The sequence below is a fragment of the Wasmannia auropunctata genome, unplaced genomic scaffold (assembly GCF_000956235.1).
Source record: "Wasmannia auropunctata unplaced genomic scaffold, wasmannia.A_1.0 LD335844.1, whole genome shotgun sequence".
NCBI classification, from domain to species: Eukaryota; Metazoa; Arthropoda; class Insecta; order Hymenoptera; family Formicidae; genus Wasmannia; species Wasmannia auropunctata.
The window spans coordinates 1,235,924-1,256,725 of NW_012027046.1; the positions used below are offsets into that span (position 1 = coordinate 1,235,924).

The following is a 20,802-nucleotide window of genomic DNA, read 5'->3' on the forward strand; positions in this document are numbered from 1 at the left end:
CATCTCGATAAGATATTGTATATTTAAATTTTGCAAAATTATTACGTGAGAGAAAAAAAAACCGAGATTAAAGTTAATCTTCATTGTTAGAAGTGGATATTAGCCAAATACGTCGGCCAGATAATAAATAAGTTACACAGTTCAAAAATATTTAATTTAAATTATTCAAATGACTATCAATCTTTCCAATAATTATAATTCAAAAATTTCATACGAGATACGAACAATTGTATAAAAAACTTTTGTTTAATTTATTTATTGTTCGACTAACTGCGTATAAAATTATAGTAGTTATTTAAAATTATTGGATAACTTCTTATTTTTAATTACACTTCTAAAGTAAAACAAATTTTATAAGGAAACTGTTTGAGAAATGTTTAATTGTCAGTTAAGTTAAATTTTCGTTCGAATAGTAATTATAATTATATTCTTTCTTTAGCCACAAATTAATATGAACTCTTATAGAGTTTTCAATTATTAAAAAATTCAATTTATAAATCAATTTATATTTATAAAGTTATTTTTAAATATAGACATCTGTTCAAAGGCATATTTTTATAAATATACATTTATATAAATAGTTACTATCGCATTGATTTCTGCGCGCGATTTTTCGATTGGAAAAACCGCCCTCTCGGTCGGGCTCCGATTGGCTCCGCGCGCTAGTGACCAACACGGCCAGTTTCGGCGGGAATTTTCATTTGCAATTGGCCGCGCGCCGCGACATGGAAACCGCTCTGAAACACGCGCGAGAGGGAGGCTCCCCTCGACGAAAAGTTCCTACATTGCCACTAGGATCCGTCGTTTTTCTCTTTCTCTCTCCCCCTTTTTTTTCTTTTTACGAAGCTTAGAATCTTCCGTCGGCGGTTTTCAGTGACAGTTCTCCGTTTGACATTCTCGACTCCGTGAGGAGGAGCGTAGGCGCCGTCACCAGCCGCCGTCGTCCCCGCTGACGGGTTCAAGATGGCTGCGGAACGTCGCAGCGGTGATCGTCTCGGCAGCGTCGGCGAGAACGCGTGATTCTACGTTTTTTTTTTCCTCCCTTTTTTACGTCGTCCGCGATCGTCCCGTCCGCCCGCCCGCGCGCCCGTCCTTCGGCGTCGTCCGCACCGAGGTCCGCCCCGCGCATCATCCCCCGCGCGACGGCGCCGCTGAAGGAGAGCCGCCGAGGAAAAAAAAAAAATGGCGCCCCGCGACACTAGCTGATCGCCGCGAGGAGCAACCTCCGACGTCAGCGGGGAGGATGATTCCTCGAACTCTCCGGCGTCCTCGCCCCTGACCGACGTGTGAATCAACTGGCGGTAAGTCCGTCCCCGGTCGAGCGCCTTCGGGGCCCCCGGCGGCGCGGCCCGCGCCGCGGGGAAGTGACGCGCAGGCAGAGAGTTTGACGTTGAAATTGACAATTCGACACGTCGCGTCCAGCGTACGCGACGACGCGCGCGAGACGAGGAAAATTCGCGGAGAGTACCCCCGCGCGAAACGCCTCGCGATCGTCGTCGACGCGCGCGAGCAGTCCCACCCCGCGAAACGAGAGAGAAACACCGATCGTCTTCCTCAGGCAATATTATTTTCGAAAGACTGGAAGCCGCTCCAAAAAGGAAGGAGTATCGTCGAACTCTTTTGGATTATATAAATTTTTCCGTTTGCGGAAATTAATTGTTTAGTGTCGTATGCTCGTCTTGTCGACGATAACGTAGCCCGAAATGAATAAAAAGAAGCATATGAATCGGAGTATCGTGAGTCTTCATTGGTGGCATTCTTCATTAAATAACATCATGCGCCGTATTATTAGCAGCAGCTGCTTATTGTAGTTGCAACAGAATGATAACACATATGTCAATAGTTCAAGCTGCATAATATTTATAGACTATACTCAGTAGGATAATTGGACATGGATATATATAGCATTCAAGTTTCTTTTAATTCACAGACATGTAGATTTTGTGAAATATATAAGAAAAATATATTAAGAGATTAATTATTCAGGTGTGACAATTATTTTTATGACATAAATAGATAATGATTATTTTGTCAAGCCAAATTCTATATATATATATATTTTTTTTTTTAAATTAAATTAATATTTTAGAGTCAATGAGCATTTTGAATTTTTTTTTATTTCTGGTTGATATGTGTGATTTATTTACTTTTGCCATTACCTTAATGATATATTTTTAAATAATACTGTGACTTTTCGAATCCTACCAGATTGTCAACATGACTCCTCAATTGAATCGGAAGCGTGGCTCGTCTGTCAGCTTTACCCGAGCAAAGGATGACAGCGAAGAGGCTGAGGACGAGATTCATATATCTCTGGCGCCGTACATACAAACATATCTGGCGCATAGCAGCCAGGGATTGGGATGCTGCGGCGTCAGTTTACCCGTGCCGTTCGAACGTGCAGCACCGCGCTCCTGGTGGAATCCCAGATTTGATTCGGAAATCCTCGAGGAGCAGTTTAAGAGAAGTGCCTTTCCTCAAATTAGATTAAGATTCCGGTTTGTATTAATATGTGATTTATATACATAACATATGTGATTATTATATACACATGATGATTGGAAATATTGTTATTGGACCAATTCATCAGTTCTTTGATTTACACAAATCAGAGATAATTAGACAGAATTTAGTAATTAGTTCTGATTATTATTTTTTTTACAGGTATGCTCTCACGTATATCTTGCTAGTGTCCTTATCGTGGTTGACGTATTTTGTGATAGTCGGAATCGGAGAGAACGACACATCGACGTGGGCGGCAGTAGCAGGTGTTTTCGGTATCGTCGGCATCATGGTCTCGGCAGTCCTCTATTTAACACATACGGACTACTACAAATCCTACGTTCTACCAATTTCCCTGGGAGTCGCGTCGACGCTCTGTTTCCTGTCCTTACTCTTCCTTGCCTTAGTACCGCCACACGTGGACGGGCTTACTCTGGTCGGGCACTTCGCCCTGTGCTCCGAGATCTTATTAGTCATTTACACAGTGCTGCCGATGCCTCTCTACGCCTGCCTTGGGATATCCACGCTGTACTCATTCATGTTCGAGTTCCTGACTGCCTATCTGTACGGCTCGAAGGACGCGCGACAGAGATTTTACACGAGCGAACGAATTGTACAAAGTAACGCTTCAGGAATTAACAGTACAATGGCGGACGGAGGGGGAAACTTGGTACTTACGCATTCATCTCTAAAGGATAATCCTCTGAGTGTTGCTGGTCTACCGAATGTGATACGTAATATTAGTGATTTTACTGCAGCAATTAGTACAGAGGCGATGTCGAGATTGCGCGAAGGCAGAGAGACAATGGATGCGGGACCGAGGTACTCGGAGACGGTGGCTCAACGATTTTACGGTGCCCTCGGCGACGCGAGTGTCTTAACGAGATTTAATTCCAGCGTCCCATCCATGATGACCGCTATCAGTTCCACCGTGAATTCATCGCCTGTAGATAATTACGCTAACGATAACTTACTCGCCGATGATATTGACTTCTCCACGAATCTCGCAATAAGGATCTTGATGCAGATTTGCATTCACTTGATAGGCGTGCACATTTTGATAATGACCTTCGTGAGGATGCGCGGCACGTTTATGAAGGTCGGCCAGTCCCTGCTGGTCCGCCGGCAGCTGGAGGTGGAGAAGCAGCTGAAGGAGAAAATGATACACTCCGTTATGCCGCCGAAGGTCGCGGACTGGCTCATGGAGGAGAGCGAGCGCGAGAGGGAGCGGGAGGACTCTCTGAAGAAGGGCTCGATACCGTCCAACAATACGGACATACGTTCGTTGTTTCGTCCGTTCAACATGCACTCGATGGAGGACGTCAGTATCCTGTTCGCCGACATTGTCGGATTTACCAGGATGAGCTCAAACAAAACCGCGGAGGAATTGGTGGGCATCCTGAACGATCTGTTCGAACGTTTCGATGATCTCTGCGAACATCACGGTTGCGAGAAGATCTCCACGCTGGGAGACTGCTACTATTGCGTGAGCGGATGTCCGGAACCAAGGTCCGATCATGCGAAGTGTTGCATAGAGATGGGGCTGGGTAGGTGAAACATCCATTATACGCGATTATACTCCGGTAATTTCAACAATCGTGAAACTGATATTATAAATTGCATTTCAACAGCCATGATCGAAGCGATCAAACAATTCGACATCGAGAGACGGGAGGGCGTGAACATGAGAGTGGGTGTGCACACGGGCACCGTACTCTGTGGCATCGTGGGCACCAAGAGGTTCAAATTCGACGTTTGGTCGAACGACGTGACTCTGGCGAATAAGCTGGAGAGCACGGGGAAGCCCGGTCGTGTACATTTGAGTGAAAACACTTTGAGATTTCTGGGGGATCAGTACATTACGGAGACTGGAGAGATAGTCAACGGTAAGTGAAGCAATGCGAAGAGAAAAAAAAAGAAAGAAGAAAGGATTACATAGAGATTTGAATTATACGTGTGAATTTCTCATCCGTTCCACAGGTGTTAAAACCTACTTCATTAGAGCCCGTAAGTCGGACTTCGTGAATCAATTTATCACGAACGTCACGTCACCCAAGAGTATCTCGCCATTGATGCAATCGCGGAATCGTCTGGCGTCGTGTAACAATCAGGCCAAGCCGCGAAATCATTATCTCCACATGATCACGAACGTGAGCAATTACAAGATGAAGGCCAATTCCCTGCCCAGCATCTTGGATTCCGAGAACGACGGCGACGCCATGGACGAGAAGGAGGACTCGAACAAGAGTCCGACGTCCACCGCGAGTTACGGCAAGAAGAAAGTGCGGAATAAGCCGTGGAGGTATCTGCAGAGACAACGGACAACCGAGGAAATGACACCCCTGGAGATAGAAGAGGGAAGGAATATCGCTATGGAACGGGCGAGACCCGAGACGACGTACGAAGAATGCAATGGATTTAGACGGGTTAGTAGCCCTTTATTCCCTTTCCTTGCTTACTTTACGATTGGTCACTTTATGATCGGTACTTATAATCGCTTCGCAGGTCCCTCTGAACAATGGCGTGGAAATGGACCCGAATCCTGTACCTTCTAGTCCTTTATTATCTGGTCAAGAGCCGATTAGCAATGCTTCTTCCATTTGCAGTAGAAAAGACTCTGGTATCAAGAGCAATAGCAGACGGAGTAGTATACAACAGCAGGTACAGCAAGTTCTTATAAATCTGGTATATTTTTTATCGTTGGATAAATTGCTTTATCATCCATCTTTTTCTGGCTTTGCAGTTGTTCCTAATGAATGGCATGACCCAAGGTGATCTGTTGGGGCACAGGGTCAGTGGCTATTACACTTCTAGTTCAACGTTGAACTCCACTCACGAACCTTCGTCGTCGGTGCCCCCTTATCCGTTCCCTCCGATGGTAACCGACACATTCGGCGCGTGCTTTCATAAATTGCGGAAGCAGTCTGATCTCCAATTAATTAGGTGAGATACAGATCATTCTTCGGCGCGCCTTACAATGGGTCGCGATGGATATGTTTTTTTAAAGATTATCCTCTGCTTGAAGGTGCGTCCAAGATAACGTGAGCTCTCAACGCTCGTACTTTGTCAAACCGCCACTGTCGAGCGTCACTCTCTTCTTCAAGAACAAGGAAATGGAGAAGGAATACCGCGAGAACGCGCACAAGGCCAGCGAGGGCATTGGCGATAACCCACCTACCCTGGCCACCTCGAGATTCAACACGTACTTCGACATTTTGATATCCGCCCTGGTTTACACGGCCATCACAATCTCGCTGTTCCTTCTGTGCAAGCCGACGATTCACTACACGGTGTTCTCCGTGCTCGCCATCATCGTTCAAGTGATCGCGGTGTCGCTCTGCATCCGGCAGCTCCTCTACCCGAATACATCTCACGGAACGTTCACGCAGAGGATCTTCAAGTTTTTCTCCCGCTGGTATCCGTGGCACGTGTGCGGCGCGGTTATGGTCGGTCTGCCGATCATCTCCATCTTGCTGAACTTCACGTGCAACAGCTTTCGGAACCTCAACAACTTCGAGTACTACTACAGCTACCTGATCTTCGTCGGACTGGTGCACTTCTGCAACTTTACGCAACTCAACTGTTGGATGAAGAATCTGCTGGTCACCCTCACCGGCATACTGTTCATATGTCTTGTGGTGAGTCACATATCACCGTATCAACAGGAGAATCTCAGTAATAATGGCAGTGGCAACAGTCGTATCAACGACTCGCAATTGGGCGTGCCGCATCCGAATATTCTGAAGTCGTTCGCGAGCGAACTGAACGGCGGGAACTTTCCGAACAGCACGAGAGATTTTCTCTCCGCTGCCACTTCGGCGAGAACACCGTCGCCGGTCGCGGGATACACGGGAGAACAAGAAGAAGCGTCGTCTAAGACTCGCGGGACACCTTATATCAAGTACAACGAGAGACTGTACAATTCGGAGATATATCTAGACATGGTGCTGTTGCTGCTGCTAGTCTGGTTCCTGAATCGCGAATTCGAGATCAGTTATCGTTTGTGCTTCCACGGCAACGCGGTGGCGGCGCGCGACAAGACGCGCGTGCAGTCGATGAAGAATCAGGCCGACTGGCTGCTGCACAACATCATACCCAAGTACGTCGCCGATCAGCTGAAGACCACCGCCAAGTACTCGCAGAATCACAAATCCGTGGGCATTATCTTCGCCAGTATCGTCAACTTCAACGAGCTGTACGACGAGTCGTATCTGGGCGGTAAGGAGTATCTACGCGTGCTCAACGAGCTCATAGGCGACTTCGACGAGCTGCTCGAGCGGCCGGAGTACGCGAACGTCGAGAAGATCAAGACAATCGGCAGCACCTTCATGGCTGCGAGCGGCCTGAATCCGCAAGTGAGAGAGCAGAGCGAGCACAAGTACACGCATCTGTTTCAACTGGTGGACTTCGCCGTGGCGATGCACAAAGTGATATTCAACTTCAATCGGGATCTGCTGGGCTTCAAGCTGATCCTGCGTGTCGGCTTCAACTACGGCGACGTCACGGCCGGCGTGATCGGCGCCACCAAGCTGTACTATGACATCTGGGGCGACGCGGTCAACATAGCGTCGCGAATGGACTCGACTGGGGTCGCCGGTAGGATACAGATAGCCAGCAATTGCTTGGCCGTCCTGTCGGAACGATACGAGTTTGAGCCGCGCGGACAGGTGTACGTCAAGGGCAAGGACAACATGGACGTGTTCCTGTTGATAGGAAAGAAGAATGCTGATACGACCGGCACTTGAAGATTCAATCGTCGATTGTACCGGTATTCCTCTGTGCGACGATTACATGTCGATAATTTGACGCTATTCGCGGCCTGCAGCAATCGCAACATTTACATTAGATCTGTCCATTGATATTTCGATATTTTTCATAATTTAATAGCTTATAATTTAAATTCTCGGATAATAAGGTAAGCAGAGCTGAATTGAACCAGTACTTTTTTTTCGCCTTTTATTTTTATTTATTTTATTTACACATTTATGTATAAGGGTATATAAAACAAATTTATTTCTCTTCAGTAATTTCTATATTTTCTTATCGAAATGGTCGAGGTATGCCGTTTGTGTGGAAAAGAATCTCGAAACTGTATTTCAAAATACAAGAGATCCTTTACAGTCGTCCAATAAACTGAATACGATAGAAAAATACGCCTGCGAATTCTGTGGCAAGAAGTTTAACTCAAATATATCGTGAAATAATCACGAAAGAATTCACACTGGAGAAATGCTCAGTTGTTCGAAATGTCACCTTTCGGAATTATCATTTATCGAAATAGAAAGAAGAAAAACTTTTTTTTTATGTTGATGCAATATGATAAAATTCAGATTGATGCAATTTGATAAAATTTAACAGAAAAGAGGGAAGAGAATTAGATTTATAATGTTTATAAATAATAAAATAATATAATTTATTATTCAATTCGTATCTCATAATTTAAAAAAAAAATTTTTTTTGTAAGACTGAAAAATATCTAGATATTAACAGATGAACAGATCTAATAGTCGACTCATGTAGACTCATGTCGTTGATTGAGGAAAACGTGCGAATACGAAACGGGTGAGAAAGCAAACGGAACAGAATAGTATATCTTTTTGCACAGTAGAAGTTGTCATATACGCTGTTGGAGAAAAAAAAAACGCCTTATTCGTTGACTGCTCAAACTGTTAGCGAGAGATATTTATTAACGAAAGATATTATTGTATTTTTGTAAAAAATATCGAACGTTGTCTAATAAGAAGATATATCGTGAGAAATTATGCGAGATCTGCCTTTGTCTCGAGTACAAAAACCGAATCAGTGGCGAAGGAATCTTTTTTAGAAGCGTTTTACGTTATTGAGCATCGAAATAATTATTTGTGTATATATGTATGTATATATATCAATTACTCTAAGATATTTAAGATAATACATTTCGATTTTACACAGAGTGTTTGATATTATGGGTGTAACACCGTTCATGGGTAGTTAGAACGGATTATACGGAAAAGTCCTCTACAATTTTGCAATTTTCGTAACAATTACTGTGATATTAAAGATCGACAAAGTGCATATTTTACAATTTTCGTAACAGTTACTGAGATATTAAAGATCGGCGAAGTGCGCTAAATTTGCTGCTAAATGAAAGCGCGCGACGATATGCGACCGCCCAGCGCGACTTATATGAAAAGTAAGTTCTTTTGTACTTACATAATTTAATATTATTCAGTACATCAGAGCACTTACCAAAACGAAACAATTAATGTCTCGGTAACTATTGCGAAAATTGCAAAATAGTACAGGATTTTTCGATCAAAGTTTAGTTCCGATCTACCTACCCGTGAACGATGTTACACCTAATGTCAAACATTCCGTGTTTATATGTGTACGTATATGTGTATATATACACATACATATATAGATGTCACGAATATAAATTTTTTACGAATATATGTATACTTGAACGTCGGAACTTGAAGTGTAACTGAATCAATCTATTTCCTAAATCGAGTCACATAAAAAGATCATCCTTTTCGATCGAACAATCGAGTGACAGTGAAACGCTCGTGCGGAAATAACTTGGAAAAATTAATACGTGTGGCATTCTATCCTATTCGATATTCTAAGAGCAACAGCGAAGTGCGTCCGACGCGTTAAAGGTTCAACGAAGCTCGAGTACCCCGTTAATTATGAGTTAAATAAATTTTTAAAAGTAATATTAAAGGATGTGAATTTACACAGTCTTGTCTTCCTGTCTGATATTGTGACACGTCACGTCACTAGATGAATATAAGACGAAGCGTCGCTCGAAACTCTTCATCTACAAAAAACAGATGGAAATATGTAAACGAATAAGTGAAATTTTTATCTTAAAAATTTATACCTTAGATTATGAACGACGCGAAGTGATTTTAACAAATCGTTTTAGAACAGATGGAAATGAACGAGTAACGAGTGAAATTTTTACCTTAGAAATTTATATCTTAGATTTTACGAACGACGAAAAATAATATTTTACCAAAGATCAATAATTAACGACTTAGGCCGCGGACGTGTGCATATGTAAACATAGTATATGCTTAAAATATATGCTGTATAGAAATAATACGCGTGCCGTGGGATAAAAATTAAATCACACACATTCCAAACGTAGCTCGCGACAAGCGTGTCCGCAAACACGAAATTAACGAACTAATGCTCATAACAAAGTGCTTCTTGTCGCCGTTAAGTAAAAATATCCTTGTTGTTATATCTGGATCATAAAACTGCTACGTCGGATTCCAAAGAGTATCTTGCTGCATTTTTCTTTCTAATCTCAGCGATGAGTGACACCGCATTCGATGGGATTTATGCTCTGTAGTAAATAGTATGTGTGTGTATGTGCGCGTGTGTATATATTTACATATATATTTGTATTTATATATGTACAGAATTTTGAAAATTTATCTGAAAGACTACGTTAAGGAGTATCTAAGCGTTCGCATTTATGTAAATGATACGCAGTGCAAGTATAATGCGATAAATGTCTGGATCGTAACTCTAACGTTGTGTGTGTGTATGGGTGTGTATGTATGTATATATATATATATATATATACACGTACACGTTTGCATGTAATACGCTTTTGTTGGCGCGAGAATTAATTGTCTTAATAAACAGCGTTTAATGGAAATACTTGTTCCATGTGAAAGTAATAATGTCAATTGTGTATAATAAAGCAAGGAATCTGAATGTCGGTTTCAATCTCTGTAAATATTTATGTAACATATTTATGACTTGTGTGTAAAATAATTTTTTTTTCGATTTGATCTTGGGAAAAGAGAAGGAGAGCTGCGATATTACAGTTCCGTGATGATTATTTCGATTTGTCGTATCGCAAGACTTACACGAAATGCTTCTACGATTATCGTCAATTATAAGATTTTGCATTCGAACACGAGCGAGATAACGGTTCGTATCGCGAAAGCGTGTTCGAAAACACGACGATCTATAATGTATGTGCATATGCTATACGCTCGCCGATCTGTGGGATCGGATCGAGGAATACGCGTACACGTTACGAGATATCAAATAAAATATATTGTAAATCGTATATATCGAGAGAGAAATATACAAGTTCTACTAGACAGAGAACGAGGCTAGAGACACTCTCCAGGCTATATTGACGTACATATAATTATTGTCAATGCAATTTCTTTATTACAATATAATATATACAAGATTATTACCGCTGATTTCATTATAGCTGATGTACAAAAAACAGGCGATCTTGAAAACAAGTGGACTCTCGTCTCCTTTTCGCCCGGCATAAATCGTTTGGAACATTAATATTATAACAAAGCGTGGTATATGATTACTTTGTTTATATACATGTACATAACAAAGTTTAATACATGTATATAACAGGTTTATATACATGTATATAATTATATATTTATTATATATAAATTCTATATATATATATGTATATAAACGATCGTCGAAAAGCCATCCAGGTAAATTTATTACATTTTTCAGTTAAATGTATAAATGTGTACCGTATGATTTCAAGTATCACATTGTTGTAACGTCGAATTTAAGTTGGTAAGAGAATTTTCACAAATGTTATTACAAATCCAATAATTTTTTGCAACTCGATAAAGATCAGAACAATTGATTGTGAGAGAAACAAGCAGCTGTTGTAATATTTTGATATTTTGCAAATACCAGAATGGCTCCGGATAATTATCGTAATTGATTGTTGTGCTGTACGTGTACACTTCGTTGGTGGCTTCATTAGTTTGTTCACGTAACACGTAATGGCATGCACGGTCCTTAAAAAGAAAGTTAATGTGACGCACCTTGTGTATGACACGTTATGAAAAAACTGGCAATGTGATAACGCTTTTTCGATGTACATATAGTGTGTATCAGGTGTTCCCATTGTACAAGTCAAGAGTTTCGTCTAATGGAAGAATGCAACGGAAAGGAAACACGTTGTATTACTTTTTTCGTCGATGCTCCATCGATTAAAAAAAACAAAAAAAAAACAAAAACAAAAAAGTTAAATGCTTCCGTAAGGCGTGTTCCATCGCGTCGTGAGCGATGGAACCCTTTTCTTTTTCATCAATTATAAATCAGTAACTACTCTCTCTCTCTTCTCACACACTCTACCGATCGCATATTCGTCCCTAAAAGCGCAGTGGAATGCTTGAGAAAGTAGTGCGACTTGCAAAAACTTGCGAATAAAATCTGAATTTAAAATCGTCGTCGTGCAGACCTTCAGATAGAGGGAAAAGCTAAGCACGTGGGACAGAAATCAAATATAACAATGATAGCTTACAGGCTTACAGGTTTGTACTACATGTAGAATGCATTCTAGTCGAGTAAACGAGAGAATAAAAATTTTTCGAAAATGAATTAAAAATGATTGTTTGATATGTGATATTGCGATGGTGGTTGTCTTTGATGGCGATTCCTATAAGGTAAACGTACCAGTGACTGAAGATGTATTTATATCGGAACACAAAAACTTATTTTTAAATGCTTTTTTTCATAACATTACAATTGAATTGTACACTTTAAATATTTTTGCAATTAAATTTTGATATTATAATAAAAAAAAGCTTTTGGGATTAATAAATTTTGTGTTCAGATATAGATACACGTTCAGTCATTGGTACGTTTACCTTCGTGATCCCTCTTCGGTCTTGAAAAAGATTTAATATTCTAAATACGCGTCGGGATTCCTCTCGGAACAATTTCGCAACAATTCACGTTCGCAATCATCGCGATCGGTCACCTACTTCTTAATTCATTAATTGTCATTTGCGCGCTTATCGTTATTTTGCATTTATATTAAGATCGTAATAATAATATACAGATGTTCTCCGCGTAAGATCCGTGTATGTATATATACATATACATATCCCCTTGATTATAACTGCCGATTATAACTCGACTTGTATGTAAATACAGTATCGCGTAAAAATTTATAATTGATTCGTAAGTTGTGTCGCGAATTTCTTCGAATTATATCGTCGCGAGAAAACTCGGAAGGAAGACGTTGATCGACTTTTCGTGTACGTACGTACGTATAGCTTTCGGCGTCGATCCATGCCTTGAAAAAACAAATAAACAAATTGTATATGACATCCGACATATACATACATATACGTATGCAGTACATGTGCTGCGTAGATGAGCGATTACGTTTGTTTTCTTTTATTCTGGTATAAGTTCAACGCTATAAGATTTTATTGTACAATATGTATATACTTATAATATATAGATATATGACACCGATGTAATAAATTATACTTCGAAATCCTCAGCGTAATACAATACAGTAGATATGCTCTTTTTAGCTACGCTTTCCGCAAATTTTAATTCTTTTTCTCGCGAAAACATACGTAAATCTCTCGTCCCGTATACCGATAAAAATAGAAAAAGGCTTTCAGCTAAAGAGAACAGACCTAACGTGCCACAGATCACTATGGACTTCGGAGTCATAATTTAGAATGTAGCAAAGAAAAAGAGTTAAGAAATATACTACAGTTTACAGTTCGATTTTGCACACAGTTCAGTTCACAGCTCGAACTCGCGTATCTCTTCTTTTCTCGTTTACACAAAGCAATGAAATTCACTTTGCTGCTCCTCTTTTTTTAATTCGCTCGCTTTCGCGTATGCTGTAAAATTTTATACTCCGTTAGTCTTATCACAATACTCCTTTACGCTTCATTGTACAATTCCTCCATAATCCCGACGAACTTTTACATCCCGTATATTTGCCACAAAAGGCGGCATTGTGATGCGTTTGGAATTGTTTTTTTTTTAAACTGACGTTTAAAAAAAGACGTTAAGAAATGACGACGCATGAAAAAATTCCAGTCGCTACCTGAAGGGCCGTATTCGTAGTCGATTCTTATAGTCAAGATCATCTTAAGTATGCTGTCTTAAGATGTTATAAACCACAATCACAGAGTCGTATAAGCATCTTAAGACATTACTTAAGACGGTCTCGAAATAAATCGAATCGACTATGAAAAATACCGGCCCGAGAGATCGAATGCTCGGTCTTGAGTACGAGTGACAAGACGGAACGCGAACGATATCGATCGTGTTCTTCCTCTTGCGCGAGTCTTTAAAATTAATTAGAATAAATAATAGTAACTTGAGAATGTGCAGTAGATAAAAAAAAAATTACCTACACTTACATATTGCCGAAACGCGTGCTGCATCTTCATCAGTTTGAAATTTACGAACGATTTCAGAATGAGGAAAGTGCAGAAAGATTTCTCCAATTGCTCATAAATATTTATGTACTATCAGTTGCGTTTCATAATTTATCCGAGACTTAATTTGGAGCACCTAGCGATTGAGTGGGGGCACGGCATGTCCGAGGATTTCGGAGGTATCACCTCGATTCTTTTTACGGCGATTGCAGTTTTATTAAGATTCGCAGGCTATTATTTTTCTCGTTCTATCACAACGTACATCAGTTTACAAACGCCCTCACTGAATGAATACGAATAGAAAATAATGTCTGAAATTTGCAATCGCACGTAAATCCGAGGTGATACCCCGAACGCTTTAACACGGCTCATTTGTTGTAAGTATCGTCGTAAAGAGAAACTTGTGAATTTTCCTAGAACAAAAAAACCCACTGTTTTAGCAGATTTTGGATCGAACGTTCTTTCTCCGCGCCACCATACGACCCTTTTCTCCTCGGAAAGACCTTTTTTTTTTTTTTACAATAACTTATAATTGCTTATTGAGTTAGACCAATGCAAAACGTGATTCTCTAAAACGGTCTGCTACGTAGATCCAGCGAACAGTGCTGTTATTCCCGTGTCAGTGGCATTCTTCGAGATCTCATCCACGCGTACCTGCTGCGACTTGGCGGATACCTCTATCCGCGGTAAATTGTCTATTTTGACTTCCTTACGGAATAATTGACCTACGCTTCTGCCGATAAGCTGTAAAAGACGCATTGAGATCCCATCGTTGTTATCAAACCATTTAAATTTTAAATGAAAAAGATATAAAATACAACAACAGAAGCATAATAAATCTCATAAAAAATTTTTACTTTACAAATTTTTAACATATCTCCAAATACAGACTTTAAGGCCCGGTTTCACAATTCGCGGTTGATTCAATTTAACGTTCTAAGGATTTAACCGAAATTCAACTCGCTTTCTTTTTCTAATCTAAGAATTAAAAAGAGCTAAACAGTTAAACCGAGATTAAAGTTAATTTTACATTTGTGGAACCAGACCTAAGTTAAAGGCTTAGCCGGGATATCTTTTGAATATTGCATACCTGATTAGTGATCTTCTTGAAGAGGTCTTTCTTTCCCTTCTCGACCTTGTTGCCTTTCGTGCTGACTACCGACATTTTCTCATCGAAGCGTTGCAAGTCAGCGGGATTGACCCCCGGGATTTGCTGCATCACCTCGATGATGTTCGGAAACTTAGGTCTGAGGCACTCGTAGACCTGCGCGCCCAGAGTAATAAGGGAACCCTGATTGGCCTCGTGCTGACCGTGCAGCTGCAAACCTTGAAGAACGGCGACCATGATGTGCGCTGCCATAGAAGGAGTAAGGCTGCCGTCAGCTGCCAATGCTCGGACCACAGGCCCAGTCAACATTGTAGCCTTGAGGCTCGCATTTGAGTCGTTCCATGCAAGCGCCCTAGAGACACCCAGGATATATTATTAACGATAGGATGCTTAAAAAAAAAAGATTGTAAAAAATCAAGAATTATTTAAAAAAAGATTGTAAAAAATTAAGAATTAACTCTTTAATTTTATAATAAAATCTACAATGATTCTATTCATTAAGATATTTTACCCTAATACGCATAGGACGACGCTGTGACAAGTGGACGGATGACGCAAAATAAAAGTGCCGAGCTCACTGACGACCTCGGCGACTATACTGTTTCCCCGCGAGAGAGGTGGGTCCACTGCCATTCCCCCGCTGTCCTGTTCCATGGTGTCTGGAGGAGCGGCATCGCTAGCGGCTCCGCCGACTAGAGCCACTTTTAACACGTCCACGAAGTCCCTGGTCAGATTCCTGTTGAGCATGTCGTCGATGACTTCCTGCGTGTCGGTGTTCTCCTCATCCAGACCGCCGGACTCGTACAGACGCGCTATGTACTGCCACTTTGCACTTAATCTTTGGCACACTACAAAAAAAAAATCGCACGGAATGATAGGATCGCTTTATACTTAAATGTTAGTTTGACACGAAAAAAAAAAAAAAAACGTAAAAATGGGAAAAAATAAAGAAAATTATTTTAATCACTTACTGTGTGTGGATACGTGAGCCAGTACAGGTATTAGTACGCTCCCGTAAAAAGCCGGCGGGCACGAGTATATAAATGGCTTCATAAACACGCGTATAATTGGTCGTAGTCTGTAATCTGGAATCACCTGAAAGGGACAGAGGATTTTTTTTAAGAATAGCCAGGAAATTTGATTAAATTGGAAGCGAAATTTGTAAATTTTAGGAAAAAGAATAAATATAATTCTCTGTATAGATGCTATTTATTATTATATTTAAGATGTAGAAAATTAATTTGTAATACAAAATTTATTAAAAATATAGTTTTCCCGAAAATTTCGAGTTTTGTCAGTTTTCTGACTTCTAAAGAAAACAGTCTGCTATTTTTTTGTATAGTTTTACTCAATATATTTTTTTACTTTACAAATTGAACTTAAAATAGATATTAGAAAAATATTATTACAAAACAATATGGTAAATTTTTACGTAAAAATTAGATTTTTACGTTTATGTTATCATATCGTAATAACATTTTTCTAATAGTATATTTTAAGTGTAGAGGAAAATATTTTCTGAGAAAAACTAGAAAATAGCAAACTGTTTCCTTAAAAGTCATAAAATCGTGACAAAACACGAGGCACTCAAAATTTTCGACTCTATCTTCGATAACAGAAAACTTCTATATTTTATAGATTAATAGATAAGTTTTGTGTTATAAAATAATTTTCTACACCTGAAATGTGGTAATAAATATCTAAATTGAGGAACTGTATTCATTTATTCTTTTCCTTGCAAATTTCGCTGTCAATTTGACCATATAAATCTCCTATCTTCCGTTAATTTAAGATTATTGGTAAAACAAAACATTAGATTACCTCCATGTTTGAGAAAACAGAGTTCAACAAGGCCGGTGCGAGTCCAGGCAATTGATAAAAATCTCGACCGATCATGTGACAGCCGCTACCCAACATATGGTAACACTGGTCATGAATTGTGCTCAGAAATGATTGCATTCGACCGAGAGAAGTGCTTGAAGCCTGGTCCGTTTCGCTATTATTGTCGTTGGTTACATTCACGCCCAGAAGATTCGCCTTTTCAGACTCCAAAAGTCCATGAGCATTTTTGTAGCCCTGGTAGAATAAAAACAGATACATTCAACAATCTTTCACAAGAACGAGATGCCAATCAACGCAACTCCGTTATTTTACTCGCAACAATTATTAATCGTTTGATACTTGCTCGTTAAAATGAACAGAATTCTGTGCATGCTCGCTTAAAATTCAATTTGTAAAGTATCAAACAAAATATTTGTCGCCTACATAATTACTGTCACACACATTGAAACGATCACAAGTCGAATTAATAATAAGCTTAATTATCGTACCAAATCTTTTTGCATCACTCGAAAATCTCCACATTTCAATCCATTAGTAACTACGTCAAATGTTACCTCAGAAAGAGCAGCGAGGGCAGCGTGACTGAAGAGACCGTTCATCGTTCGCAGTAGCGCGAAAAGCGTCGGCAGAATGGGGATTACATGGGGTGTCGCCGGGTTTCGGTACACCGGATTACCGCTCTCGCTGAGCGCGGCCACGAAGCCACCCCTGGCCGCGCGGTCGGGATCCTCTGGGATTGAGCATCGTTTGACTACACTCAGCACCGTGCAAATACACATCATGAGATCGCTGCGATTACGCCTGACCGGATCCTCCAGCATGTCCTCCACCGGCGGTCTGTCGAGCCCCACAAATTGCATGAGTTCCAGCGGTCCCTCGAACCACTCCGTGCCCATCGCGATGAACTTGCTGGACGCGTCGCCGATCACCTCCGTGACGAATCGCGTCTGCCGCTCGTAGTCGCAGAAGTGATTCGAGATAAGGAGCAGCGCCTCGTACAGCATGACGCTCTCCATTCGAGACAACGGGCTCGGCTCCCGAGTCAGACTGCGCACCATCGTGTGTATCTGCTCGAACACCGGCAGCAACAACAGCGGATACTTGAGGCTGATCTTCACCATCAGACTGGCCGCGTGTCGTCGCACGTTTTTGGTCGCCCGCGAGCGATTGCGCTCGTTCTCGCCGGGCGCCTCGAACACCAACGCGGCGAAGATCTTGTCGAGGACGCGCGGCAGGATGGCGACGCCCGGCATGGCCATCGAGCCGGTCGACATCGACAGAAACACGAAGAGCGCGCTTATGCAGGAGAGCAGCGCGGACAGGAGCCAGGGATCCTGCGGCGAGTAACTCAGGCAGAGCTCCAACAGCTGTAGACCGGTCTGCACGCTCGGCCGTTCGTTGATCAGCAAAATCCTGGACACGACGGAGTCCAACGCCTGCGCGAGGGCCTCCCACTCGAGGTACTCCCGGTCGTTCTGATCACTCTTGTACTGCAGATTCGCCATACCCTTGGTGATCTTCGCGGTCAGCCACTGCTGCACGTACGTGAACGTCACCAGAGGCGCCACCATGGTGGCGTGTCTGAATCCCTCCAACAGATCCATCCTGAAGCGATGCAGAAAGACGTTGAACTCCTCCTCCGAGTCGTAATCGACGAGGCAGTACGTGGTCATGCCGTTGCTCTGTCTGTCGTGTGGATACGTAACGCGGATCAACTTGGGCGCGGTATGCTCCACGTATTTGGGCACGTACGTGAGCAGCAGTGAGTCCAGCTTGATCTGTTCGTGCTTGAACAGCATCACCCAAATCGCGTTCGCTAAATGCGTGAGCGTGAGGCTCGGGTACATGGTGAACGTGAGCACGGTGTCGAGAAAGAGATTGAAATGCGTCGGTCGTATGCTAGAGGCGTCATCCTTTCCCCATAAGGTGCAAAGCTGTGTCGCCATACCAGTCAGTACCTGAAATAACAATCACGCGAATGATGATCATGATTTTTTCTTTCATGGGTGCTAAAACTACAAAACGCAATGCAGGTTTATCGAATATTAATAATACGATCATTGTAACAAGCACCTGTGTGAGCTTCTTCAGAAATAAGTAATGATTTTCATGGAAATTCGTAGGTCCAGCGAGAGGCGGCGGAGCGGTGGCCGAGGTGTAAATACACCTCAGAGCCTCCTCCGAGAACAGGATCATCAGTTGCTTTCGATCTTCGGCCTTGCCTTTGCGATTTACGATTTGAAGGAGGCATTCGGCGGCGGAACATTGAAATATATGATCTCCCAATAGCAGGCACAATATCTGCAACAATCTGCCGTCCTCGGCCATAACGTGAATTATCGAGACCCATTCGACAAATCCAGCTAACGTGGACAGCACTACCTGTTGGAACGATAAACGTATTTTAATTGAAAAATACCGACCATCGCGATACACGAGTCAAAGTCCGATTTTCGTAAGAACTCACTTGAACGACTTTACTATGTGCCGCAGCTTCGGATGTCTGTCCTAAGGCACTTTTCTTCTGAAACTCCGAAAAGTGTTGCTCCATCAGTCTCAGGAAGAAGCTAAAGATCTCGGCCATGTTCGTGGTCAATGCCTGATATATGTCCTTCCTCCTCTGATTGGACTCGAGCGTCTGCAGCAGCGCCACGTCCTCCACTAGCCTGAGGAACACCAACAGGACCAGCTCGGTTTGGCTCTCGCCCCGCGTGCAGGCCTGACTGAGCTCGGCCAGCAGCGTCGGCCACTGCTGGGGCCACTCCCGCTTTATCATCTCGACCACGACGCGCGACAGGGCGTCCTTGATGTGCGCCTCTTCCTGCAGCAGCGGCTGGGTGCCGTCCTGAAGCAGCTTCATCGCGTTCTCCTTGATGAAGAGCTTCTCCGACTGCGAGATCTGCGTCCACCGATACTTGACGCAGTGCTCCATCAGCTGTAGACCAAAGTGGCGCACCACCGGGCTCCGGTCGGGTGACTTCTGCGCCAGGTACAGGCCGCACTGAGCGCACAACGGCGACGACTCTTTGAACCTCTCGCAGGCGGTGTACATCTCCAGACGTTGCGGCTGAGATATGCCGGATGACATCATCATCTCGACCACTCGAGCCAGTTCCGCCGATATCTGGGCGACGTCGCCCACCCCGAACTCCATTCCTACTTGCACTGAAATACAGGAGACGTTCGACATATGTAAGCTGTATAAACAACGCTTGTTACATAATATTAAAAAAAAAAAAAAAATTTATCTCTGTCAAACGAAGAAACAGGAAGAAACATAGACGAAACGAAGGGAGGAAAGAAAATGTTATTTTATCGCTACGATACTCGACAACATATGTGTGCCGCTTGTCACACGAAAGATGTTCCTGCTCAAAAATTTGTCTCAGGAATAATTTAGCGACGAGCGAGCGAGGCCAAAGGTATCGTCGCGGTAAATACATTTTGCACAACGAGATCCAACAAATCCAACAACCTCACTCCCCCGAGCTCTCTCGATTGAAGCGGATTGAATTCTCCGGTGGACCGGCCGTGCGAATTACGAGTACGAATTATCAACACTTCGCGCAATTTCGCGAAGCTGACGCAAGCCACCGCGACGCGACGTCAAGACTCCCGACCGCAGCTTGGACGAGCGGGAGCCGGTTCAAGTAATCGGGAACGAGGTTCTGTCGCGCGGTGGCGAGCGCGCACCCGGTCGCGACCAGGGCGGGCGGCGCGAGCGAGGAGGCCGGAGATCGGCGGCGTCGCGCACGCTCCGAGGTCGGCGAGGATTATTTACGCGGGCGGACACACACACGCGCGCGCGCGTGGATAACACGCGGCGCGGCGGACACGCGCGCGAACAAGAGCAGCCTGCCGCGTGCACGCGGCGCCGATTCATGCATGCCTCGACACCAGCCGCCGTGGTCCGGCGTGCCGCTGGCACGCGCTCGCTCGCCAACGGCCAACCGCTCGCACGGCGCGTACTCACCTGGACTGGAAACGCGAAACTACGGGACGGGCAGCTAGACGGAGAGCCTGGGCGGCGGACCGCGTGGTGGACGGCGAGGAGACGTGCTCTCTCCGGCGTCGCGCCGCGCGTCAATTCATACCTGGTCCGTCCTTCGAGGGGGGTGGGGAGGAGTGTGTGTTTGTGGGAGGTGGGGAGGAGGG

The 20,802-nt window shown here is 42.9% G+C and overlaps 2 protein-coding genes across 4 annotated transcripts; one reads left to right on the forward strand and one right to left on the reverse strand.

Moving 5' to 3' along the window:
- Nucleotides 1–1,162: 1,162 nt before the first annotated feature.
- LOC105455815 (adenylate cyclase type 9) lies at nt 1,163–10,708 on the forward strand. 3 transcript variants are annotated; one of them, XM_011699439.1, is made up of 8 exons: nt 1,163–1,301; nt 2,209–2,498; nt 2,665–4,049; nt 4,134–4,388; nt 4,483–4,928; nt 5,008–5,163; nt 5,246–5,445; nt 5,528–10,708. In XM_011699439.1, exons 2-8 carry the CDS (start codon nt 2,218–2,220, stop codon nt 7,245–7,247), a joined length of 4,443 nt encoding a protein of 1,480 aa, XP_011697741.1. In that variant the 5' UTR covers nt 1,163–1,301; nt 2,209–2,217; the 3' UTR covers nt 7,248–10,708. The 3 variants fall into 3 exon arrangements, with proteins under 3 accessions (XP_011697741.1, XP_011697740.1, XP_011697742.1); XM_011699438.1 differs by lacking the exon at nt 1,163–1,301 and adding an exon at nt 1,556–1,736; XM_011699440.1 differs by lacking the exons at nt 1,163–1,301; nt 2,209–2,498 and having other exon boundaries at nt 3,121–3,172; nt 3,261–4,049.
- Nucleotides 10,709–12,664: 1,956 nt separating this feature from the next.
- LOC105455816 (exportin-5) lies at nt 12,665–20,749 on the reverse strand. Its single transcript, XM_011699441.1, has 9 exons — nt 20,621–20,749; nt 19,115–19,812; nt 18,721–19,029; nt 17,202–18,605; nt 16,627–16,881; nt 15,777–15,900; nt 15,317–15,653; nt 14,788–15,157; nt 12,665–14,441 (listed from the first exon to the last, which is right to left on the reverse strand). The coding sequence occupies exons 2-9, from the start codon at nt 19,799–19,801 to the stop codon at nt 14,280–14,282; spliced, it is 3,648 nt and encodes a 1,215-aa protein (XP_011697743.1). The 5' UTR covers nt 19,802–19,812; nt 20,621–20,749; the 3' UTR covers nt 12,665–14,279.
- Between the last annotated feature and the right edge of the window lie 53 nt (nt 20,750–20,802).